Consider the following 27358-nt stretch of genomic DNA (forward strand, 5'->3'; position numbering starts at 1 on the left):
TTTTGTTTTATTTATAAACTAAAATCTTGCTAATTCACTTTAGTATTTCTTTAATGAATTTATATTATTGCTGTTTACATAATATTGATATTTGAAAATTAGTAAATCATCATCCAAAAAATATACATCGCTTTAAGAGAGAGAGAGAGAGAGAGAGAGAGAGAGAGAGAGAGAGAGAGAGAGAGAGACGAGAGATTATCATAGTTATTTGTAAAATACTTTCACATGTGATTTTTGTAATAAACAGTTAGTTATTATTATTATTTTTTGAAAATATTAATAAACATATTAATGCATATATGTACCATAAAAACTCTCATCATCTCAGTAAAAGAGAGAGAGAGAGAGAGAGAGAGACGAGAGAGAGAGAGATTTTGCAGATATGAGATGAGAGAGAGAGAGAGAGAGAGAGAGAGAGAGTTGAAATTTCATGAGCACTTGATGGCAGCAACAAATCAGCTCCTTCCCCCTCCGGTCACTTAACTTGATACGTATATCTGAGTTTTTAGTACCTGGAGTTAGAGAAAGAATATGACTGGGATTCCTTCATTCTTCCATAATTTTTAAATTTATAAGCTAAAATCTTACAAATTCACTATGGTACTTTCTTTAATGAATTGATTTATTGCTGTATAAATAATATTAATATTTGAAAATAGCAAATCATTTATTTATCATACAAAAAAAAACATACATCTTTGTAGGAGAGAGAGAGAGAGAGAGAGAGAGAGAGAGAGAGAGAGAGAGAGAGAGAGAGAGAAATTATTATTTTTATTATGTGATATCATTTAAACTTATTAAACTTACTAATACAGTATTAATCAAAATTAATATTTGAAAATTAGTAAATAATTTTTGTATCATAAAAATGTATTTAGTCTTATGAAAATAAACATCAAAAAGGTATTTAACGAGGAAAAATCTATTTCTGGGTGATTGGCTCGTGTCGCCCTATGAAAGGATCCTTAATATCATTCTTTCTAGGCAAAATTAATCTAAAATTACCAGAGAAAAACAAAATTAAGAAATGTCAGTAAAACTGACTCGCTCACTCTTTAAAAGAAGTGTCGGTATGAGAATAGGGGCGAGTGAGAACACTACCACGAGACATTGTCACCAATTAGACCTTCCAATCAGAATCCCCACAAGAGAGAGCTGATACTAACGGCGATGCGCCGCTACTACTACTACTAGGGACGCCACGGACAGCAGCGCCCCTAGCGGTCATCCTTAATCTAAGAACATCTTGTCCTGCAGGGGGGGGCAATCAATACAGGGTGGGTTTCATAGGGCGACACGAGCTAATCACCCAGAAATAGATTTTTGTCCTTCGTCAAAATCCCTTTTCTCGGGCTCAGCTCGTGTCGGCCTATGAAAGAGTACCAGAGAAAACAGACAAGATGGGAAAAAAGGACAAATGAAAAACAGTTGTAAAATGAGGAATATAATATAAGTAAATCAGTTATTACAGTATATAAACTAAGTACTTAAGGCTAACTTATTTTAAACAATGACATAAAAGAAAGTTAGTAATGTAAAGTACTTAAAATTACAGTAAACATAGTAAAGTACAAAAATGCAGTGTAATTTAACAAAATAGATTTACTTAGATAACTTATTTACAAAATATACAAACACATTGTGTCCTACCCTAGCATAAAAATAAGGGTAGGTACACTGAAGTACATTATCAGTACATAGTGTGGATGTCCCTAGCAAAAAAATAAGGGACAATCCACTAATATGATCTCAGCGGCTAAGGCTAGAATATCCGAGTAGCATGGCGATAGGGTGAGGCATGTTGGATGAGGTAGGTAGAGAGGAGACCTGGATCTATACTACGACTACTATACAGTATCAGGGGAAACAATGTTTTCCCGCTGCTACTGCAGAAAATTTTAAAGATTCCAAGGACTTTAGATAATGACGTTTAAAGACTGTCGGAGATTTCCATCCAGTATACTTTTTAAGATCCTCAAAGTTCATATGTTGAAAGTAATTAATTGAGGTGGCTACTCCCTGATGTCATGTGCTTTTGGAAATGAATCAGGATTGGCTTGTTTAATGAAGTAAAGGATTTGTTGCCTAATACCTTTTACTGATAAAGTACCACCTTTTTCTCTCATGAAGAGAGAACCTGAGGATCTTGAGGATGTACGAGATAGAAAGGCTCTTAAAGTTGATACTGGGCAGAGAGAAGGGTCTTGCGGAAGTGGGGATGACTTTCCAGGGGCCACCTGCAAGAGGATCCTCATTTTTAGCCAAAAAACTACGATCCGGAGCAAGCAGAACTTCTCCTGAGGGGAGGAATTCCACATGACCCGCATCTCTGGATAGAGCCGACAGTTCTGAAATTCTAGCTCCTGAAGCTAGGCTTAGTAAGAATAATGTCTTTCTAAGAAGCATAGTGAATGTACAAGACGAGTTGTCCAGGTGTCTGATGCTAGTTTGAGGACATCATTTAAGAACCATGAGACTGCAGTAGGCCTTTGAGAAGGTCTAAGTCTAGCACAGGCTTTAGGGATAGACGTAAAATAAGATTCAGTCAGATCTATCTGGAAACCTAACTGAAAGATCTTCTTCAAAGCCGATTTATGAGTAGTAATAGTGCTAGCTGCTAAACCTTTTTCAAACAAGGATCTGAAAAAGGATATAGCTAAATTAACTGTCATGGTTTTGTAGTGTTTGACTCTTTCAGGAAGGATGCTAATTTTTTAACAGCTGAGTCATATTGTCTAATAGTTGACTCTCTCTTATCTGATTCTAGGAAGAGGATGTTTTGTGGATCAATGTTAGCATCTTTATTAGCCGCAAACTTCATGAAGTCCATAAAGTTAGGGTCTGAAGAATTCCTGAGGAAGCGAACACAGTCCTCATTTGTACTGATTGTGACAGCTGGGATTGGGAATCCGTTGAGGTCGGAGACCCAATTCCAGAAGCAGAGGATACCAGTTGCTCTTGGGCCAGTCTGGAGCAATCAGGGCTACTAGTCCCTTGAAAGTCCTCAGCTTGCTCAAGACTTTCAAGAGAAGATTCACTGGAGGAAAAACATAAATTTTTCTCCACTGATTCCAATCTAACGACAGGGCGTCCGTGGCATAAGCCAGAGGGTCCAGGTTGGGGGCCACATAGCAAGGGAGCTTGTGGTTCGCTTGTGAGGCGAAGAGATTCTACTTGGAGACCTGGGACTCTCCGGCATATCCACCGGAATGACCCGTCGTCTAGGGACCATTCTGATTCCAGAGGGACTGACCGGGACAAGGCGTCTGCTATCACATTTCTTACCCCCGCCAGGTGAGTGGCGGACAGATGCCATTTGTGTTTGTTTGCTAGGGCAAAGATGGCTATCATGACATGGTTCACATGCTTGGATTTGGACCCTCCTCTGTTGATGCAATGAACTACCACTGCACTGTCCCAAAACTAGTCTTAGATGAGACTTTTTCGGGGGAAGAAGTCTCTTCAGGGTAAGAAATACTGCCATTGCTTCCAGAACGTTTATGTGGAGCTGGCGGAATTGAACTGACCAAGTCCCCTGAACCTGTTTGAACTGAGAATATCCCCCCCACCCGGACAGGGAGGCATCCGTGTGAATGGTTAACACTGGAAGGGGATATTGAAGGGGTACCCGCTTGGCCAAGTTCTTTACTTTTGTCCATGGACGGAGTTGATTGCGAAGGATCTGTGGAATTACTGACAACTTGTCTCGAGATTTGGCGTTTGCTCTCGATCGCCAAACTCGATTTATATCTTTCAGCCTTGCTTTCAGGAGGATATCTGTCACTGAAGCAAACTGAAGGGAACCTAGGATTCTTTCCTGGCTTCTCCTTGATGTTTGCTTGCATTTGAGAAAATGTCTGACAGACTTTGCTATCTCTTTCCGTTTGGCCACTGGAATTGACAGATTGTGGGAAGACAAATCCCATTGGATTCCTAGCCACTGAAAACGAGACTCCGGAGTAAGTCTGGATTTCGTTTTGTTTATCTGGAACCCCAGATGTCCAGAAATGAACTACCTTTTGGTGGCTTTGAGGCATTCCTCGACTGTTGGTGCCCAGATCAACCAATCGTCGAGGTATGCTGCTATCATTATTCCCTGAGTTCTCAATTGTTGCACAACTACTTCTGCTATTTTCGTGAATACCCTGGGGGCTACATTCAGACCGAAGGGCATCACTTTGAATGAGAATGTCTGATTTCCTAGCCTGAACCCTAGGAATGGGCGGAAGTTTCTGGCTATAGGGATATGATAGTATGCGTCTGTAAGATCGATGGAGCATGTGACGGCTCCACGAGGAAGTAAGGTCCTTACTTGCGAGAGGTAAGCATTTTGAACTTGTCGCAACGAATGAAAGAGTTTAGCCTTGACAAGTCTAAGATTACCCTTCTTTTTGTTGAGCCTTTCTTTGGCACGCTGAATAAGCGACCTTGAAATTTTAGATGCTTGACTCTCGCAATAGCTCCTTTCTGAAGGAGTTCCTCCGCATAATCTGTCAATTCCTTTGATGGTACTTGGCGGAATGATTTGATTGGAGGGGGATCTTTGATCCAACTCCAACCCAATCCCTTGGACACTATGCTCTGTGCCCAATTGCTGAACCCCCACTTGTGACGGAAGAGGAACAGCCTCCCTCCTACCTGGGGAGCCTCATTGTTGATGGGCGGGTTGACCACCACGCCCTCCTCTGAACTGCTTACTCCTTGCCGCCCTTCCTGTGCCACGCTGGCGAAAGTAGCCTCTCGCCCTACCTCTCGATTGCCTATTAAAGGGAGGGTAAGCCTGACCTTCATACATAGGGTTGAAGGCCGGCGAGAGTGCGTAGGAGGTCGAGGGTTGTGACTGAGGAGACAGCAGGAGGATGGGCTGGGTCTGCTTGGATGTAGAAGGTTGTCCCTGTTGGGTAACCGGGACGGCCTGAACGAATTGCTGCTGTTGCTGGTGTTTTCTGGTAAGGCTGGAACCTTTTACCAGACTTCTTTGGTTTCTTACCAGCAGTGGGGGCGGATTCTTGCTTCCTCTTAGATGAGATACCCCACCTAGCTCTAAGGCTCTGGTTGAGCCTAGCAGCCTCGTGGTGTACCTCATTTACAGCGAACTCTGGGAAGAGATCCGCTCCCCACATGCTGGAAGCCAGGAGTCTATTAGGTTCGTGCCTAATAGTGCACTCCTGCAGAACGTGCTTTCGGCAATTCCTCCTAGCTTGGAAGAAGTCGAAAGCATCTGTCTGAACCGTCTGAAGCTGGGACTTGGCCAGAATCTTAAACAAAGGTTCCGTGCCATACGAGAGAGCAGCCATCTCTGTGATAATCAGAGAATTGAGGGACCTGCCAAACCTAGTTCGAGCGTCGAACTCTGCCTGAATCAAAGGAATCAGGCACGCCTTGGGAGCTTTTCGCCCGAACTGGTCCATAGCACAGTCCGGTTTGAGCTTACCAAGCGTGAAAGTGGCAGGCAAGTTCTCCCACAATTCTCCGAAAGCTGGGAAGAGCGGAGAAGTAGACTCTGCTTCCCTCAGCTGTGGCATGGGCTCATCCTTGAGGACTGCCTGAAGAGTCGTTTCTACTATTTTTTGTAGCGAACGGAAGAGAAGCCTCCCTCCTCCGTCGCAAAAATAGTAAAAGGACTCTTGAAAGCCTGGAGCTTGGTGTTGGTACACTCCCAGTCCTCAAGGCAGTGAACCCATTCGCGTTGAGCGTGATCTCTACTATAGAGAAACGTTCTCCACTGGAGATCTTGTCCTCCCTAGTGAGCGCCGCTACGGTCAGCCTAGCATAACCAATGAAAGGCTTCGTCAATCCCGGAGGATAAAACTCGAAGTCCTCAATCCTTCGAGTTCCACACTCCGGGACAGAGATCATACCATCTTTGAACGGAGCGTAAGCGGCTACTCTCCATGGGTTCTCCATGGAGAAAGCTGGTAGCGACTCATAAGGTGGAAGCTGGAGAATACCAGCACTTGCTACTGGGGAGATTGGAAGAGGAGCCTGAGCAAGCCCAGCTACTCGGTCCTCATTCTCTCTAACTTCTGTTAGAGAGATCTTGGATGGACTGGCCCGACTGAGACAGAGTGCTCGACAGTTGGTGCGAACATCTGCTCGAACTTTGTTCCTAGGCGGAGACTGTGAGCCAACCCATCTCACCTACCTGTTGCATCACCACTGCTGAGAAAGCAGTGGGATCAAAGGTGCTAGGTCCCGCTACTCCAACCGGCGTTGCCGGAGTGGATGCGGTGGAGGCCGGAGAAGGCATTGGCTCGGCGGGAGCGCGAGCCTTCTCCTTAGAAGACTTGCTTCTAGAGCTCTTTGAATATGAAGAGCTCGGCTTAGCCTTCACCGCGTCAGCATAGGAAGTCGAAGACTTCTTAGCTGAAGAAGACGACGACGACTTTTTAGAAGTCGTCTTAACAAGGGTCTTCGGTTCTCTCTGTCCCTTCACCTTTGGGGGTACAGAGAGAGCGGGAGAGCGGGTAGGGATCTCAGATCCCAAAAAGCCTTGGAAAGAAGCAGTAGAAGAAGGGACAAATCCTCAGAACCTACCGCCATAGGCTCAATATTAAGGTCCAAGGTTGCGACGTCCGGGACCGTCTCTTGCGTGGCCACGACCCCGAAAGACTGCTGCATCTCCTGCTGGATGGAGGCTATGAGAGGGGCTGCGGATATGGGGTCAACATACCCTGTTGACTTGCCACCGGGGAAGATCTGAACGGCCAGCTTCTTGTCCAATATGTAAGGCTGGCCTTTGGCGGCGTTCTTCCCGAAGCCGCCCACCCACGCTTTCAGGGTTGCTAGGGCAACTTCCCTCACACCGGCAGCCTGAAAGAGAAGGCGAAATGAAGCTTCTAATGGCGGAGCGGGGTTAACAAGCTTATGACTAAGTGTTGTTAGTAAAACGATAAAAAAAGTCTATAATCGACTTACCCCTTCCACCAGCTGACTGGCCAGGTCGTAACAGATGGCGTAGGCTTCCGGGTGCCAGACGATCATGTCGTTGTAAGGCGTGGCACACGGAGCGTGAGACCTGCACTCATCGTGGGCGCAGGGGTCGTATAACGTCGCATTGCACCCAAGGACCTGACAGTTGGTAGCCTGTAAGTGGAAAGATACATAAGTATCAGGAGAACACTTACAGCCTAACAGTTGCTCCACTGGTGCCGGAGCGAGAAAGTTAGATTAAACCAGAGCCCGCCATAATACGTGTGGTAGTAATATGGTTGTTTTGTCCAAGGCTACGCCGGAGACAAGAGATAGAATCCAACCAGGTGTGGTGGTGAAAATGAAACCACGACGGACAACGGCGGAGATGGTATACATATAAATAAATATAATTATAGAAATCATCGTAAAACTAGGGTATATCCTTAAAAATAACAAAATAATTATCAAACCTTTCCCCTCCCGTCTACTAGAAGAGTGCCCGGGTAAGAAGCAAGCTCCCTTCCGGTAGCGGGGAGAAAGGTAAGGATATAGTAGGCAAGCAATAGACCACTCTAGTAGTGACCACCCCGCCCGCTGGCGGAGCCAGTAATCTATAACCAAAGGTGCCCCGGCTGCGGCGGAAGGCTCCGTTCGTTACAGTGGGGAAAGGTGGCTGAGCAACTGGGGAGGGGGGGAGGGGGGTTTGGGTTCTCGGCGTAACACGGCGGGAGAGAGAGAGGGGGGGGTGGCCTACTCCTCCCCCCCCGTCCCAACAACTACCCGCTCGGTGACCCGGTACCCGATAAGTGGTCGCCCTATACCCCAGCTGGGGAGAACCCCTGGCCTCCTCAGAGAGGGAGGGAGGAAGGCAACTGAGGTTGTCATGGCAACCAAGGGTCCCCCACGACCCCTCCCTATACCTGGTAGGGAGGGAAGGGGAAGGGTAAGGTGCGATGGAACACGTGACCACAAGTGGCCTAAGCCGCGATAGCAACACAACCGTGAAAGGGCCACGTGAACCAGACTGTACCAATACATGGGACATGCACCTAGGCTAGCCTAACACCCTAAATAGAACTAAAATTACATCGTAAAGATGGAAAAGACACTTTTAGTAGAAGAAAAAGAGGCCCAGGAGGGGGCAAACTGTTCCGAGGAACAGAAGCCTACTCGGAGCCAGCGATAGCCGATGAAGAGCAAGAGCCGGGATGCTGGGCTAGAACACAGAATAGCCCTAAATACCAAACTAAGAGAATGGTAAATGGGCTAACCTAGCTAAAAAGGCGATGTAAAAAACGATGAACGTGATATAGTAAGCCCATAAGTATAAGAAGTCCCAGTATGGAAGACCGGGAATTCTTAATGAGGCAGCATGGCGCCGCCACGAGTCGACCGGGAAACCGTATATGACCTATTAGAAGGAAAATACTGGTTCCTGGAAGACTAAAATACGGTAAAACACTACTTATGAGGCACTTAACTTAGCCGTTGCGATGGCAGCACGTTCCATAATGGATGATGAGGTAAATCCAGAAAATAGTACACAAGCAAGAAAATGCGTACGACACTTGGCGCTAATAATTAAGGATGACCGCTAGGGGCGCTGCTGTCCGTGGCGTCCCCTAGTAGTAGTAGTAGCGGCCGCATCGCCCGTTAGTATCAGCTCTCTCTTGTGGGGATTCTGATTGGAAGGTCTAATTGGTGAATGTCTCGTGGTAGTGTTCTCACTCGCCCCTATTCTCATACCGACACTTCTTTTAAAGAGTGAGCGAGTCAGTTTTACTGACATTTTCTTAATTTTGTTTTTCTCTGGTAATTTTAGATTAATTTTGCCTAGAAAGAATGATATTAAGGATCCTTTCATAGGGCGACACGAGCTGAGCCCAGAAATACACTAATTAGTGATTATTTTCGTCGGAAAATTCCGCGAATGGGCGAGTCCGTCCGCGACTAATTTCTAGATAGGTTCCAAAGAAAAATCCGCGAATGTGTGAGTCCGCGAATCCGGAGAACGCGAATACGGGGGAACACTGTACTTTGAAGGAGTAGGCCTGTTTTCCTAGTCTGAAGCCTAGAAACGGGCAGAAGTGTCTTGCTACTGGAACATGATAGTAGGCATCTGTAAGATCTAATAGAGGTGGTGATGGCCCCACGGGGAAGTAAGGTCTGCACCTGCGAAACGGTCAGCATCCGGAACTTGTCGCAATGAATGAATAAGTTAAGACGGGACAAGTCTAGAATTATTCTTCACTTGTTTGAGCCTTTCTTTGGCACACTGAACAAGCGACCATGAAACTTTAAATGCTTGACTCTTGACACTACTCCTTTTTGAAGGAGTTCCTGAGAGTACTCTACCAATTCTGCTGTTGGTTCCTGATAAAAGGTGTTGGATGGAGGGGGACCTTTGAGCCAACTCCATCCTAGACCTTTGGACACAATGCTTTGGGCCCACTTGCTGAACCTCCAACAGTGACAAAAGAGGAACAGCCTCCCTCCTACCTGGGGATTCTCACTGGTTTGAGGAAGGGCATGCACCACGTCCTCCTCGGGAACCCTTGCCCCGGTTGGTGGCTCTTCCGCCGCCCCGTTGATGGAAGGCACCTCTAGCTCTGCTACCTCTGCCAAACCTGTTGAAGGTTTGAAAGGACTGGCTTTCAAACACTGGGTTGTAGGCAGGGGAGACAGTGTAGGAGGATGAAGCCTGTGCCTGTTGCGGCGATTGAGTCAGCAGCACAAACTGCTGTTGTGGCTGCGTCTTAGAAGTGGAAGGTTGCGGTAATTGGGATAACGGAACCGCCTGTACCAGAGTCTGTTGTTGAGGAGCCTGGAAGGGCTGGAATTTCCTAGGCTTCTTCTTCGACTTGGGATTCGATCCTGTGGACTGGTTTGCGTTTGGAGACAAGTCCCCAGCGAACCCTTGGACTCTGATTGAACCTGACCGCCTCGCAGTGAACTTTGTTCACTACCGAGGCCGGGAAGAGGTCAGAGCCCCAAATGGATGAGGCTAAAAGCTTGTTAGGCTCGTGGCGGATTGTGGCCTCCGCCAGCACATGCTTCCTGCAATTTCGTCTAGCTATGACGAAATCATACAAGCCACATTGCATAGAGAACAAAAGTGACTTGGCAATGATCTTGAATAACGGCTCTTCTCCTTAGATTAGAGCCGATACTTCTGTCATAACTAGCGAATTGAGGGACCTGCAGAGCCTCATCCTGGCGTCATACTCAGTCTGAATGAGGTTCTCTGATAGCCTAGGCAATCTCTCGCTAAATAGAGTGATGGTGCAGTCCGGCTTTAGCTTGCCCACCGAAAAGGTGGCCGGAAGATCTACCCAGTGACCATCAGTTCCGGGGAGCAGGAGGGAAGTCGGTTCTGTCTCCCGGTGCTGTGGCATGGGCTCGTCCTTCATTGCTGCTTGCAGAGTCAATTCTGCCACCTTCGATGTGAACGGAACGGGTGTATCCTCGTCCACGGTGAAGATCGTGAAGGGGCTCTTAAATGCTGTAACCCTGGTGTTGGTACACTGCCACTCCTCCAGGTTACGCAACCATGCCTGCTGCGCCTGATCCTGGGAAAGAATTACCGTCTCTTTCGGGACCTTGTCTTCCCTCCTCATAGCTGCTTCTGTGAGGCGGACATAGCCTATGAAGGGGGGCTGTAATCCTTGCGGATGGAACTCAAAGTCCTCAATCCTTCGAGTTCCGCAGCCCTCGATCGTCAGCATGCTGTCCACAAAGGGAGCATAAGAAGCTACCCTCCAAGGGTTGTTCGGAGTAAAGGAAGGAAGGGTAGACGAGTCCGGCATTAGCAAGCTCTGAGCTGCCAGGCCGGACTGTGGAAGTCCTGTCAAAGCATTTTCCCAGAGACCTGCAATAAGGTTCTCCTGGGTAACCAATCTGTCCGAGATAGCCCGGATAGACTGCCCTGAGTCCTCTAGGGAAGATGACAATTGAACGAACATCTCCTGGAACTTGGATTGTACCAAGTTCCCGACCATGCTGCCCATCTGCTGCATAATATTCACTGAAATATTTGCCGAGAAAGTGTCAGGGTCAAAGGGGGAAGGTTCTACCTTCTCCTTAGGAGTCCTGGGTCTGGCTCCTTTTGAGGTGGAAGCCTCAGGGTCGGAGGAGGAGGGCTGAGACCTCTCCTTAGCAGACTTAGTCCTCGACCCTTTAGAGTAAGAAGTCAGCTTAGCCTTGTCAGCTCCGGGATGGTGAGCCGGAGACTTACGGGGAAGGCTGGTACCTGACTTCTTCGACAGGGACTTCTGCAGCGTTTTAAAGTCTCGCTTGCCTTTTACTTTAGGGATCGCCAAGGCGGACTTCGGTCTGACCGACTGAAGTCCCCCAGTGAATCCCTGGAAAGAGGTTGAAGTAGAAGGGGAAGAAGCTCTAGATGGACTCAAGGAAAGCCCTTGAGCCCCTACAGTACCTGCCTCACAAACATTCTTACCTGTGCCCATGCCCTCAACAGCCATGGGCTCGAGGTCCAGGTCGAGGGCAGCTACTTCCTTCGCGACCTCCTGCGTAGCAGCCTCCTCCGAGGGCTGTGAAACTTCCTCCTGGATGGAGGCGATCAGGGGAGCTGCCACTTCGGGGTCCACGTATGACGTGCTCTTCCCGCCGGTGAAGATGAGAGTAGCCATCTCCTTGGAGAGGATGTAGGGTTGGCTCTTGGTAACGTTACGGCCAAACCCACCAACCCAGGCCTTCAGGGTGGCTAGAGCAGTCTCCCGGACCGCTTGGGCGCCCTGAAAGAGACGGTTAACGTTAACACTTAAGACTAGGTTAAACTTTAACTTAACGGACATATCAACAGGGTATAGCTGTCATTAGAACTCATTGTATTACTGTGCAGACTCCGAAACGCCACCTACCTCAGAGGAGACTTGGTCTACAAGCTCGTAGCATATAAGGCAACTTTCATGGTGCCATACCAGGGACTCGTTGAAACGGATCGCGCAGGTGGCGTGGGTCCAGCAGACCTCGTGCCCACAGGGGTCTTGAAGTACGGCATTGCAGCCGGACTCCATACAATGGGTGACCTGCAAGTGAAATGGTACATGAGTATCACCACTAACCTTCCGGACTAGTTCCGTGGTTGTGATATGTCATGAAGCCGGAGTGCTCCGGTGTAAATAAGTAACAAGGTCCAGTCTCTACCTGCTCTTTGGTCGTGTATTGTGGTGAGGCATCCGACAGGATCGGTAGAACCGCTTGAAACAGTGTGTGTTTCCAGCGATGCCAGAGAACAATGTAACCACTGAATCAGGATAACCACCTATTCCATACGCCGGAGCGAGGAGTAGTCCGAACAAACACCGGGTGAGGAGCAGGAGGAGACCAAAATAAAATGGCGGAGTTTGACAACTCCGCCGTAGAGGAACTTAAAACTAGAATAAGTGGGGGATGATCCGTGGCGGGGTTGTGGGACTCCGCCAGTAAACTTTAAACTAAAGGTAATGGATGTCATTATATGTAATAATATGCATGCAACAAATGTACCCTTAAAGGGAGGCCGGAGCCTCCACCACAGTTCACCAACCTAAGGCGGACCTGGCTGCGCCGGGGTCCTGAATCTGCCGGAGCGGTAGGGGATGGCGACTAACGGTAGGAGAACGCGACCCAAGAGCCGAGGAGAGCCGAGCTTAACCGAGCCTGGTGGCCAACCGAGGCTTGGCTGAGCAGGGCTCCCCCCTACTCTAATGGGGAGAGCGACCGGGGAGCTGTCCCGCTCGTCGAGAGCCCTCCAGCCACCTCCCCTGTCCCCCTCGAGAGAGGGGGGAAGGGAGGATGCTCGGATCGGCTGCCTGAGACAGCGTGAGTGAGCGTACCTCCCCCCAAGGTGGGGGGAGAGGGACTGGAAGGGCCGATGCGGGGTGGCTCATACACGGTCGCCTGGAACTCTCTCGGCCGGGTGATCATCCACACGGTGAGAAAGGCCAGGCGATCGAAGGAGGCCTATAGGCCAACCAAAGCCATCTCAGAGAACATGCTACATATAAAATAAACATCCTATCCTAACACGGGGGGGAAGGAAAAGAAAATTAGATGGTAGAGAAAGAGTAATGTCCTGGAGAAGCTGGGCCGAGCCAACCGGGAAGGATGGTCAAGGCTGGCGACTAAGCAGCTAGCCTATATGCCGTGACGAAAAAACGCGGGGCAGGCGGCCAGGGTGGCTCGAGGACAAAGGAGAAGAACCAGGGTCCTTCGGTAAGGACGCCTAACGAAGAGGTAACCTGACAACTAAACGAAACATGCATGCATGAAATTCTAAGCTGAAAGGAAACAACGTAGGCTACGAGCTGAGCGCGAGCTCGGACAACATCCCCCGTGTGGATAAATAACAAAACGTCAATAAATGCATCACTGAAATATAGGAATGTACTGCTAAACGAAGAATCGAGCCCAAACGGTATAGGGGACCGAATGGGACACGAAACAAAGTAACACACGGGAGCGAGCTGAGAATGGCGGTGTGGGGATGATGCCGCATGGGACGCCGTCTTATAAAAACCTAAATAGTTCGGTTAAACGTGCCCAGGGCAGCCCCTAAATAGTGTCAACCATTAATAGCAGTACTTAACTTGGATGCAGGAATAGCCTGACGTTCCATGACGATGGGTAAAGAATTCCACGAAAACACAACACAGAGAAGAAAAAACATGTGTGGTGTGGGTCGGGCTATCGAAAGGAATGACGTCAGAGGCGCTAGCCGTAACGGTAGCGGGTAGTGGGCCTTAGATCTGCTCCTCTGTGTAGATGAAGGACATTGAAGAAAGATGAATTTAAATGGCAAAGGACCTCTGGTAGTGGTTTCACTCGCCCCAGAAATCATACCGACACCTTAATAAATAAGGTGAGCGAGCCAGAATACTCTGGCATTTCCATATTAGCTTTTTTCTCTGGTATTATAGCAATATTTATACCTTAGAAATGTGTGCTAAAGGGACATTTCACGGAGCGACACAGGCTGAGCCCAGAAAATCAGGTTACAAAGGCTGCTTCGGAACGGATTAATTTCATAACCTGAGGCACTACTGTATTTAAAAGAGATAAATCTCTGGCAGAGGAAGACATCCACACCAGAGAATGGTATTCTAGTAAGGAAGTGCAAATGACTTAAAAAAGATTACATTGATTTTATTACTCTTATAAATATATGAGGTCTTACAAAAAATACCTAACTTTCGTGCAGCATTTGTTGAAACTTTCATTACCGTATATAAGTGCATATCATGCTTCTTTTGAAGACCTAATTTTGGAGCTAATTTCAAGGGGGTCGCATCATACATGAGATATAAAATTTGAGTGTGTAATAATCACATATTAGTATCGTATGATAAAATACAAACATAATGGATATGCATGTTTTCCATTTATCTTTTAAAAAGTTATGCTTTACTTCACTGCATCCAATAATATTATATGTATTTTCATATTACTATTTGTTTGTATTACAAAATACAGACATAGCAATCAATGTTTTGGTTTGGAAATCAGCTGAGGGTGATTGCAAGTTATGTTTGTTTTTCTGTATTGAACTCAAATTAGAGCCACTTTCTTACTTCTAGTTATCGCAAATGAATCTCGAGATACTCTGTTTATATGGGACAAGGTTATTTTATGTTATACGAAGTGTTTTCAAGTTGAAATGTCACTTAAAAAACTTATCGTTTGTGAACAAAATTTAGTTATTTTTTCTTTAGTAGATGGCGCTGAGGGCATGTTTATTGCGTAAACAAAAATCAACAGATTCCGTTCTATTTTTTTACTTGATCTTATCAGAATACTACGAGCTTTACATATTTATCTACTATTGGAGTGAAAACAGTAAAATGTGTTCTTTCATGCCCAATAGTTTTGATTAAAATGTGTTTCTCTTAAATTTTGTTTACGGTCGAGTTTGATGGTACTACTATACTGAAGTTTGTGAGAGTTTCATTTACGTTGCCGATGCATGATAATAGTCATTAGCAGCTCAACATTCTTTCCTCAACTTCAACTAAAACTTACAGATCAAATTAGCAGTATATGCCCTTGCCGATCTTTTCTACATAGCGAGTAAGGATATAGTAATGTACAAATATATCAGTGCTATTCTCCTTAACGTCATTAGTAACATAACTACGGTAATTTTTTACTGTCATGCGATGGTTGAAATGCAAGCAAACAGGCTGTAGTTATCGTATTCAGTTGTTCATAGCAAATCAGCTGTTTCTGGCTGTATGTTTTCATAACAAGTATATCATTACTAATGATTCTTTTGGCATTCTCTTTCACTTTTTAAAACTGAAATAGAAGATGGGATAGATAAAGAGATGGAGGAAAAGGGGTTAGCCTAACTAAAAAATTGAATAGATAAAGAGGAGGAAAACAGGTTAGCCTATTGTTATTTGGTCTTGTAAATTTAATTCGCATGACATGTGAGATATGTGACAAGATAATTTTTTAAGGGTGAAAATTTTGGGGTCACATGATATGCGAGATCGCGTGTTGCACGAGTATATACAGTAGATGTTTCTCAAAAGTTAGATGTGAGTCAACAGTTACACCTAGAATAAAGCTTCAGACTCATTCAGCAAAGTTCCATCTGTGAAGGGATGGTTAGGATCGGAATTCTGTATGAGATATGTTAATCTGTAGTGCTTTTGTTTTCATGGAGTTGAGCCTCATACCCCACTGACTGATCTGTTCCATTTCATGATTAAGCCTGAGGAACTCCAGACAAAATAGGTCATGATTCACTAAAGATCCCATCCACAGCAACTCCCTGCTGCCTATCTGTCAGGAAGTCTTGAAGTAATCCTAAAACATATCCACTTACTCCAAGATTCTGAAGTTTATAAATAAGTGCCTTGTGGTTTACTAAATAGAAAACAGCACTAAAATCTATTTGAATTACTTTGCTCTCAAAACTTTTATCAAGTCATGTTTATAAGAGCATCGCAGGTATCTGTCTGCTTCCTATATGCATATTGAATATCAGCTAACAATCCTTTAGTTTCTACATACTTGTATAATGGCTTAAAAATAAGTTTTCAGGAACTTTAGAAAGCACATGGAGAATAGAAATTGGCCTGTAGTTACTGCAGTCTGCAGATATGCCACTCTTTGGAATAGGAATTGTAAATTGTATAACTAAGGTTTCGCTCATGAACAACGACTGAATAGAATAAGCAAGAGGGTAGGGTTGAGTTGAGACAACCCTCCCCCTTTACCACCACCATCAGTGAGCTGCCGTGTGTGTTTGGTGCTGTCTGGGAAGCAAATGATCAGCAGCAGGGGGCAGAGGAATGGACAGTACATTGTACTGGTTTTCCAATAGGGGTACAGGCACCCCTATGGACTAGTGAAGCCTCTTCTGTTCCAAACACTGATCCCATTTCCCTCCTACAGGAGCAATTTACCCAAGAAGGAGCCTCTGCTGGAGGAGATAGAATCCATGCTAGAGGTTGGTGGAGTTAGTAGAGGACAGCTTGTCAGGATTCTACTGCCATTTCTTCCAAGCCAAGAAAGCCTCATGGCTGGCAGCCACTGAATAGATCTGTCAGCACTGAACCTCTCTCTCTCTACAACAGAAATCCTTCACCATGAAGAATGCCCCAGTCAGTTTTGGCATCGATGAGAGAGAACAACTACATGGTGTCAGTAGACCTGCAAGACATGTAACCTACACTTCCCCATCTACCCAGCCTCAAGGAACTCTGCAGTTTGTCTCTCAGGAAGTGATATATCCGTTGAGGGCCTTGTGTTTGAGCATGGTGACTGCCCCACAAGTCTTCTCCTGGCTCTTCTAACAAATGTTGTCATGGGCACATGCGAGTAGGATCAGCTTACAGAATCTCCTTGTTGACTGGTTAATCCTGGCTATGTCAGAGACAAAAGCAGTGCAGGACAGGGATGTGATCCTGCACTGAAAGGAGTTCAGTGATAGTGAACCTTTTGAAGTCAGACCTCTGCCCTAAGCAGACAATCAAGTACCTTGGGATACAAATCAACAGTAGCAGTAAGAGAGTATCCATCAAAGGAGAGGTTAGCCAATCTGATGAGGATTTCCAACCCCTTCCTCCTGACACCCCAGCAACTGGTGAAGCAGTGACAGGTCCTTCTCAGGCGTGTGGTCTCCCTAGAGAAGCTAGTCCCCAAGGGCAGATATTAGATCCCTTCAGTGGTAGCTGAAGGTAACCTGGAGGGGACTGGATAAGGCCCCATCTCAGATGCTCAGGATGACAGAGATCATGGAGGACCTGTGGTGGTGGAGAGACCCAGTGAACCACTTGCAGGGAGTGCCATTCAGCTGCCCACTACCAGAGGTTTTGTATTTTCCGACTTATCCCAAAGGAGATGGGGCACACATCTGAATGGCATGTGTGTTTCAGGTACATAGGAGGCAAAGGAAAGAACAGAGCACATCAATCTCCCTGAGATGCAAACAGTCTGGCTGGTACTCCAGCATTTCCAAGATAAAGTTGGATTCACAATGAGCAACAACACCTTGGTTATCTGCTCTACTGTAGTATTTAGCAGACTAGTTTTTTACCTCCTTCAATATAGGCTGGTAGGCTTTATATAATGTAACTGTAGAACATATTTGTAATGAAAAGTATTTTAAGAAAGTCAATTTAGCCAATCCTGGAAATAATAAGAAACTAAAAACTAAGACAGGATTAATGAGTATTAATTACTAATGAAATATCTGTTATATTACATGAACATTACATTAGTATAGCCACAATAATTGAAAGTGGATAGTTATGGAAGCTGCTATGAATATATGTATATGGACCTAAGGTCATGTTGTGGTTTAAGGCCTTCTTTGATAGCTACCTTTACCTCTAAATATAGTCACTACATCTGTGATGTTTTTTTTATATGTAGAGAGAATATGTAGTAGTAGTAAGAGGAAAAGTTAACTAATTATAAATTCCTTTTCAATGTTTCTTTTTTTCAGTAAGTGCAAAGAACATAACTAACTTATCCGAACAGAATTTCTCGTTTGGAAAGAATCCTCTTGGTTGTGGACCGCCTTATGAGTTGATACGTGATGCACATGTATCTAGGAATTATTTCAAAAGGAAGGTGAGTCACATTTTATAAATTATGCCAAAATCTGAATTGAAAATCGCTTAAATCATGTATACAGCATTATATCGCTATAGCATATTTATTTTCTATGATGTGAGCACGTATTATTTTTGATTATTTTTGTTTGTGGTGTCCTCTTCAAATTAAATGTAATGGTTAGTGAAGCAATGAAGATTATATAAAATATTGAGATAAACTTGGTTCAGAGATTGTTTATTTTCCTCCAATAAAATATTTAGCTTTGTCGTTCTCATAATACAGTAGTACAGGGTACTTCCTTTTCTTGTTATAACCCTAAACATTTTTTCTTGTTCCTATCTAGTGCTAGCTAGATTTATGCATAAGACTGTCCATTTCACATACTTTTGCATTCAAGAAATATAAAATAGATTCTGTCACAGTGCTCAACATTCAAAGACAAACCTAATGAAAGGGGGACTGGTACATTCACCATAATGTTAGTAGTAGACCATGCAGTGCAGCAAGCAGGCAATACAATATAAAATTTAATGGAGTTACTGAATTAGCTAAAAAAGTTGTTTATTTAATTTTACAAATAACAGCACACTTGGTATACAGTTCTACAATTCCCAGAAGACTGCATAATACAAAAGTCAGAGTTGTGAAATAAAACAATAAATGGATGAATCCAGGAGCCTGTCATGTTCAAAGACATAATATCAGCATAAAATTTATGGGTCACAAAAAATGTGAAAGAAATTCATATGTTAAGAAATGAAAACTATGAAAATTCCATTTTTGCAATACACTTCCTGAACACCTGAATTAGCCCTGGTCAGTGACCAGCCCGAATTATATCCCCACATACTAAGTTTTCCTTATGTAAAGACCGACGGTTTTGTATTTTGTGTAGTAACAAATGACAAATGTTAAAAGTAATATTTATTTTTCCTAACTATACAAACTTGAGGGCTTTACAGTTAAATGCCCATCTTATGCCACCCCGCATTCTGATACCTGGGCTGACAGGCAAAGTGAATGCTCACCATCAGGATGGGTGGGACTCCCACCAGTCAGATGGTAGTTAACTACCTAACCACCTTGTTTAAAAGTTAAATGGCTATTTTCAGCTGCACTGAAGCATATTCCTTTTGTAAAGACCTCAGGTTTGTATAGTTAGGAAAAATACAAATTCCTTTTAAACTTTGTAATATTCTGCATTTACCTGTGTGTGCTGCTGCCTTTGGTACTTCCAATGGGCAGATTTTTGAAAATTTGACAAAGTTTACAAATCCTCCACCTTTCTTCTGCCACTCCTCTCCTTCCACCAGATAGACCGTGTAGTTGAAGCTGGCATTTTCCCTTCTTCCTGTGACTCCTGGGAGACATTAGTAAATGGTGAAGTGGCAGGAAGAGGCGTAGTTGCACCTACAAAACATGCAAATAGTCGTCATTACCCAAAATTTCCACTTACAGTAAATCTTTCTTAGCATGAACAGAGATAGCTGCACTTAGCATTTTTGTAGTCAGCAGAATTCTGACAAATATCTGTTACCTCAAAATCCTCATTAGCATGAAAGCGCAGGAATCTATCGCCTGTATATTCTTGCCTACACTGCAAATGAAACTCCTTTGATGATTTTTTAGAAACTGACATTCCCATCACAATCATTGGTTCTTTCTGAAAAGTCTAAAACATCAAAACTTTTCATCACACATTTTATTTGAAGCTTTTACATAAAGGGGCAAACCCTTACCAATTCTTTCTGATATAAGATAGGTTCACAATTAGTGTGGAAAAGTGACAAAAAAAAAAGGAATAGTAAAATACTAATATTAAAATCATAAACAAAGATATTTATATGTGCATACAGAGCTAAATGCTATTTCTAGATATGTAATACCATTTCAACCAGAGCTAAACTATGTTTCTAAATACATAATGCCATTACAACCAGAGAAGGACATTATTCCAAAGGCTGATGTTGGCACCTCTTTGTTAGCACTAGCAAGTAGAAGGAGATGTCCAGGTTACCTCCTCTCTTTCTAACCTCATGCTTTGATTAAACATTGCAACTTATCCAATGAAGCAGATAGCTGTACTGTTCAGGCAAGAGTCCATGGAGTCAGGGAAGTGGGACTGTCCCTGGCATTTCTGAGTAACTTATCAGTAGCACAGGTAATGACAGCAGGTTTGAGACACCAGACCTCTTTTAGCTCATACTACTCAAAGGGATATTGTCCACAAGTCTCTAGATCATTTCTCCTTTAGATGTGAATTGGCTGCTCAACACTTGGCTCTCCAAGGTTTTCCTACTTGAATAAGAATGTAAGCATTTCTCACTTGGCCTCAGGCCTTACTGCTGTGGGATCCCTGTGCTAGATCAGTAGGAGGTTACAAAAGTTACTATTTCCCCAGCCTCCTCTCTGGTTGATTATTCAACTTGCCAGTCAGTTGAGAGACCACCACCCACTGAAGGAGTGAGTCCACCACCCTTCAAGGGAATGAGTCGCCTTTATAATAGGCAGTGGCTTATATTTCCATAGAAAAAATAACTTTTATAATAATTTATATTTTTCTTTGGTATACAAACAGTCTTTTATCGTAATCCTGTCTAAGCCACCATGCTTAGTCCCTGATGCCAAAGGAAAGAGTGCTTGGTGCTGGCATGTAGCCCCCCCAACATCAGTTAACCACCTTGTTACCAAGTTTAAAAATTCAGTTCCAGTTCATACTGAGGAATGTTCATACATAAAAGACTGGTTTGTGCTAGATAAAATAAAATACAAATTACACTTTAAAAATGCATTATTTTTTTTAAATACAGGCAGTCCCCGGTTATCAGAGGGGCTTCCATTCTGACGGATTGACGATAAGCAAAAATCACAGATAAGCTGGCGATGTTCGGCATTTTGATAACCAAATTTTGGCGCTGATAACCAGTTAATGCCACCTCTGTTGGGTATGTATCAGCACCAATACTCTATTTTCGGCACAGGAAACCGGTGCATCTTGGCATGCTAGACAAACCTCATAAAACTGGATCACTGATAACCGAGGCCACTGATAACTGAATGAAAAATCTACCAAATGCAGAACCTTGAATGGTACAATATTCAAAACAAAACACTTGGATAACATCTGCAGCTGTTGTAGATTGATGATGAAAGTAAAACAAAAATTTTAAGCTTACCAGTAATATTTATAATTATTTATGCCATTTCTCTCAGAATATAACACATCTATAGCAGTGGTAATCAGAGAAGGCTCACCAAAAAAAAAAAAAAAAATGGAAGATAGGAAATGCATACAGCAAGACCAACTCCTAAGTTGTGAATGAAAGCACACAATTTCTGAATTACTTACTCACAATACTGCACATGTTTCATTAGTTCTTCATGCTGTTAGATTTCCAGAATAGAGAATTCTTTACCTTTATTTGTATCCCTATCCCAACTTACATAATATGTCTCATTGTAAGATTTTGCTTTGTCATCACTGAGAAAGGGAGCCCTTAACACCCACTTTTGTGCAGGGTTGAGCTGAATTTGGACAGTACAGTCTTCTATCACCAAAAGAAAATTAAACATTTAACACATGAATATATCTTATTTATCACATTAAAAGTGTGAGTTCTGATATCAGTAATGAACAAAAGTGCTGTGCTAAGAAGTAAAAGAAACTTGTAATAAAGAAAATCACTTGGGAACAGCTGATATGTGAGCAAACCTAGGAATTGCAGTCTGTGTATCATTCACATGTAAATATTTAGTGTTCAGCCTGAACCCTGCCTCTTGTTGTAAGTATAAGATAAAGTTTTGTATCTTGTATTGACATACTAGTGTTGAGTATATTCTTTGTAGTAATGGGTTTTTTTATGTATTGTAGTAATAATTTGTATTCCAGGTGAGTGATACATCAAGTCCAGAAACACCCATGAAGAAATTAACAGAAACACCTGCAGCGGAAAGTACACCCATGAAGAAAGTAAAGTTATCACCAGCAAGTTGCAGTTCAGATTTAACACCATTGTCAGGTGGCACAAAAGAAAAGGGAAAACGTAAATCGAAAGTGAAAGTTCCAATGAATGCTACTTTGTATCCCTTAGCACCTACATCTACTGACAACATACATTCAACTACTGTGAATGAATCACAGGCAAGCATGTTGAATGAAAGTTGGGATGGTTAGTGATTTTAACTTAATTATTTTATAGTTTCATGTGACCATCTTTCTTTGCTTCATGGATACATCACCAAGTTCCTTCATAATATGTATACAGTTTGTTGAAAAATGCTTCTTCTAAGATGTGGGAGCCCATCATCTGGTAACCAGAAATATGCCACTTAAGTTTTTGGAAAATCTTTCACATCTGTTGATTAGTATTCTGTTCTGCCTAGTACCATAAACCCTTCACTTCTTTTATAGGATTTTAGCACTCTTTTGGATGTTAGAAATGTAGGCATAATAGAGGGTGTAATTTAACCTAGTAGCTCCAGGCCATAGTTTATGTAGCATTGTTGAGATTTTTTATACTTGTTTGTTTTATCTGTTGTCAGTGGTACACATTTTTTCCCTCATGGTTAATGATAGAAGCTTGTTAACTGTGATTTGGCCTTACAGTTTTTCTGTTCAAATATACATCTAGTATGTTTATTGATTACAATGGAACATCTTGTAATCCTATATACTAAGGTTCATTGGTCTTTGTTACTAATAGATTTCAATACTTACAGGTGGCTGGACCCCTAAACTGTTTGTTGAGATACTTATGTATATTATTTGCTTGTTCCTACATGATATACAAACCCTCGGTCCTATACAATAGGAATTACAAGCATTGTAGCTGGGATTACGGGTGGCAAATTCTTTAGTAAGGTGGTTAGGCAGTAACTACCGCCCAGTAGGCGAGAAGACCCACCTACCCTGACATAAACACACCAATTTACTTGTGGCTGTCTTTGAGAGAAGATGTATGTTTGTGAGTTCTTGCTAACTGGTTGTTAATCACGATTTCCTGGTGGGATCTTTCTTTTATTGTTTCCAAGATGTTTTGAATACACTACTATGTTTGATATTAATGATTAATTGGTAGTAATAATTAATATACAAATCCACTTTATGTGATAAGTCTTGCCAGCTGCCTTTTCCATTTGTGTATAAAGGGTCAGCAGCAATGGTGTATCAACACTTATTCTCGCCCTTTAATGTAAGGGTAAAGGGCATGACAGTATTTTTATTTGACATTTATGCTTATGCTTTGAAGAATTTACCGGGAAGAAACGGGATGGTTGCCCTTTGTTTTTTATCTCCCCATATTCCCCCTTCTACTTTGCCCTTTTTGCTAGCTTATCAGACGATGAAGGAGGGAAGGGAGTGGTGTTGATGTTGGAGGGAACTCCTCTCGTTTCGGAGGGCAGTGCCCTTTGGTGCAAAAGGAGTATCCTTCTTTTTAATCATTTTCTTTTTTCTGCAGGCTAACAGTGAGCAATAGTAGATTACAGTAGTGAATATTTGGCTATCCTAACCCTCGGAATTGTACCCTAGACTCATTAGCATGCTGTGACATTGGCCCTCAAGTGTGTGTGTGGTTCCCCTGCTGAAAAAATTATATTGATTTGCTCCTGTTATTCTGGAGTTTCATCACTGAACAGTGTCTATGCAACTGCTTTGTGGTTTTTAACTCTACTTCTGGGATGACTATATGCTTAATCCTTTAGAAGAAGTAGAGGAAGACGAGGTCTCGAAAAGTGTCGTCTTTGTCTTCTTCATCAGCTCCCTCTTTGAAAGCTTCTTGGCCTTCTCCACCCCCTAAGAAGTCACGCCATGAGACTTCTAAGGGTCTGCCTCCTTCCCCTGGGGAAGAAGCAGTTGTCTCTCTAGTTGGCTCACCTACTCCTTTGGGAGGAGGACCGTGACACTGTCCCAGGGTCTAGTGTTTTGGGAGCTTCAGGAGTTCGAATCAAGGTTCGTTCTCCTGTCTCTGGTACCAAGGTCATTGCTCAAGTCACCAGGGCCGTGTCAGAGATTCGTTCGCGATTTTCTCTGAATGTACAACCCTCCTAGGAGGATCGCCATTGCTGAATAACCATACTGGTTCTATGCAACGTAAAAACACCATGCAAACAAACCAAGGAGGATCTTATATTCACAGGCAGTGACAAGGAGTCTTCTCTCCATCATGACAGTGGCACGGGGCAAGAGAAGGGACTGAGCCGTGGCTCAGACCCACATGTGAAGCCAGGACTGACTTTTGCCAGGTGACAGGTTCAATGTCACTGTCCCTCAGGACAAAACATCTGGAGAAGCTCTTAGCACAAGGTTTTCGGCCTTGAAGAGAGCTCGGATGCGTTGTGAAGATGATGCATGTTCCCGCCTGTTTGGTAGCTGTGCCGCTGCTACATATCGATGAGAATCTTTGCATTTTCCTTGGGAAAGTGTCTCGCCAGGGCAACCACACTCTCCTAGACCAACACCACTGCCTGGTTGGTGACAGGGCGTGGCTCACAACTTTTCACAGGGCCGCTGTGAGGAGGAATGAGAGCATCCAATCCTCCTCTCCTATTCCCTCTACTTCCTTGGGTAATACCAGAAGGGGTGAGGTGAACAGGAGTAATCTTGCAGAATATTCTCTGGAGGATTCAGCGTCAGTGGCCTACATTCCTGGAGGGGTCTTAGGGGTCCCACTGGACTAAGCCCACTCTGTTGAGGAAGGATGTTAGTGACCAAAAGACTTCTCACTGTCTCAACACCTGGTGTTGTGATTCTCAGGATTCAACACCTGGATACTGTTTTCTCCCTGGATCTTTCTGTCCTTTGGGCAGATTCCAATCCACAGTCCCAGTGGGGTCTTCTGTTTTCGGAGCCTCGAGTGCATATTCTGTTGAATTATACTCTTAATCCAGTCTGAAATGCTTGCATATGGGACTGGTTTTTATGCCTGTTTCTCCTTGATTTCTACGGAAGTCAAAGAGGGACCCCTCCCCGAGGATCATTTAATGAAATTCGTGAGTGTCGCTGAGCACTTGATTTCCTTGGAATTTCTGGCACACACTGAGTATTATGGCCTTCTATGATTTCGAAATACTTGGGTGAGAGGGAAGTTCCTGATTATTGTTATTATTACAAAAATCGGAAGTCTCGCTGAGCACTTGAATTGCTTGGGATATTTGGTGTTCTTAGAGTGTTTTGTTTTTCTTTGAGTTCCAAACACTTGGGCAAGACAAGCATTCCCAATAAAGGGATTTTGACGAAGGAAAAATCTATTTCTGGGCTCAGCCGTGTCGCTCCGTGAAATAGGTTCCATCAGCACTATTTCTAAGGTAAGGTATTGCTAAAATACCAGAGAACTGCTAAATTGGACCTGCCCGAATATTCCAGCTCGCTCACCTTCATATAAAAGGTGTCGGTATAGATCTGGGGCGAGTGAAACTTACTACCACGGCTTGCTGAGCACCTGGATCCCTTGGTTTTGCTGGCGCTTGCATAGTGTTTGGCTTCATCATGTTGTCAAGCACCATGGCGAGACAAGGCTTGCCCAATTATTGTTTTATAAGAGTTGGGAATCTCACTGAGTGCGGGAATTCTTACGAATTCTAGCACTCACTGAGCACTCGCTATCACGAGTACAGGTAATGTTCAAGTTACAATAATTCATTTTACGATAATCCAATTTTACAATGGGTTTAGCAACTAATACTGATATGACAATATTTTGAAAATATTTTAAAATTTTGTAAAATTTTGCTCGGAACGAGAGAGACCAAATTACAATAGCCCAACTTTATCCCATCTTCTATTAAATAAGTCACTAAAAACAGCAAAAGAGAATGATGAAAGTATTGTTTTAACATTATATGCGTTGCATAAATGTGTACAGCCATGAACAACCGAACAAGAAACAATGTTTTGCTAAGTACAAGCGAATTTGAAAACAACATTCAGTTTGCGTGTATTTCAACAATTACCATAGTTATGTTATAAATAACATTATGTAGAATAGGACTGATATATTTTTATGTAATAACTTTGTTCGCTATAGATCAAAGATCAGCAAGGATTGAAACATATTTTTAAATTTAAACAAAGTTGTAGCTGAAGCTGAGAACACTTTTCAAGCTGCTGGTGACTATTATCATGGATCAGCAACAAGGATGAATCTCCCGTAAACTTATGTCATCAAACACAACCATAGATAAAATTGAGTGAGAATTGTTTAAATCAAAACGCCAGGTCTTGAAAGCACACATTTTACTGTTACTAATAGATTTCAATACAGTAGTGCCTCAGGTTACGAAATTAATCCGTTCCGAAGCGGCCTTTGTAACCTGATTTTTTTGTATCTAGAACTATGTTTTACATGTAAATGGCCTAATTCATTCCCAGCCCTACAAAAACACCACAGTAAATTTTATAATAAAGCTAAATTGACCAATAAACAATGAAATACAACAATTTGGACCATTCCATACTTAACCTAACTGTTACTGTACCTGTAAATAAAGTGTATTAGTGTACAGGATACAAGAAATAGTGTATGTACATGTACGTACGTATGTAGTAAAATGTGGAACCTTACCTTTCGAGTGAGGTGATGTCCGAAAGTGGCGACAGAGTGGGAGGGCAAATGGCAGAAAACATGAAAATTTTACAAAACACATTAAAAAATGGCAGAAAACATTAACACTAAACTTTACAAAACACATTAACAAATGGCAGAAAACATTAACACTTCTTGATTATCTCCATCTTCGTCTCCATAGAAAACATCCTCTTCTTTCCGTGACTTCCAGCAACATTCTTGGGACCCATGGCTAATAACGTAAGTAATTAAGTTCACACACAGCACAATAAGTAACTTACAGTACAATGAAAGTGAAATCACTAACACAAATTTACACTTACAAACAAAATATATGTGAACGAACGAATTCCAGAGATGTTTATGATAATGCTGCTGCAAAAAATGGTCAAGGAACGCCTTTACATAGAGGCATGATGGGACAGTTGCTGACCAAAAGGAGAGCAGGATCTTATGGCAGTGACTTGCATCAGGAAGCAATGGGAGAGCGGGAGGATGGTGGCGAGTCTGCTGAGTTGGTGGCACGCCAGTTTTAGAATTGTTCTTGGCGGCTCAGGCGAATCTTGGACTTTTACCCTTTCGCAATCTGAATTATTTTTGTATAAAGAAGCAAAAAAGTCTTCGTCTTTGCTTTCGTAACCTGAATTTTTCGTACGTAGGGACTTTCGTATGTAGAGGTTCCACTTACTTATTTTTAGTGTACAGTGCTCCCCAACTTTTATGCGTGATAGGTTCCAGAACCTGCTGCAAAAATGCAAAATCCACGGAAACGTACAAATTCCCTCTAAAAAGGTTTATAACTGGTTTAT

At 43.3% G+C, this 27358-nt stretch overlaps 1 protein-coding gene across 4 annotated transcripts in view; it reads left to right on the plus strand.

Moving 5' to 3' along the window:
- The window catches only part of LOC135216795 (uncharacterized), a 219590-nt gene that overhangs the window by 178337 nt on the left and 13895 nt on the right, over nt 1–27358 (plus strand). For all 4 annotated transcript variants that reach the window (XM_064252280.1, XM_064252282.1, XM_064252283.1 and 1 more), the window contains exons 7-8: nt 17873–18000; nt 21875–22154. In XM_064252280.1, coding sequence (XP_064108350.1) covers nt 17873–18000; nt 21875–22154 — 408 coding nt within the window. The remainder of the gene's footprint in view (nt 1–17872; nt 18001–21874; nt 22155–27358) is intronic.

The sequence above is a fragment of the Macrobrachium nipponense genome, chromosome 6 (assembly GCF_015104395.2).
Source record: "Macrobrachium nipponense isolate FS-2020 chromosome 6, ASM1510439v2, whole genome shotgun sequence".
In the NCBI taxonomy this organism is placed as follows: domain Eukaryota; kingdom Metazoa; phylum Arthropoda; class Malacostraca; order Decapoda; family Palaemonidae; genus Macrobrachium; species Macrobrachium nipponense.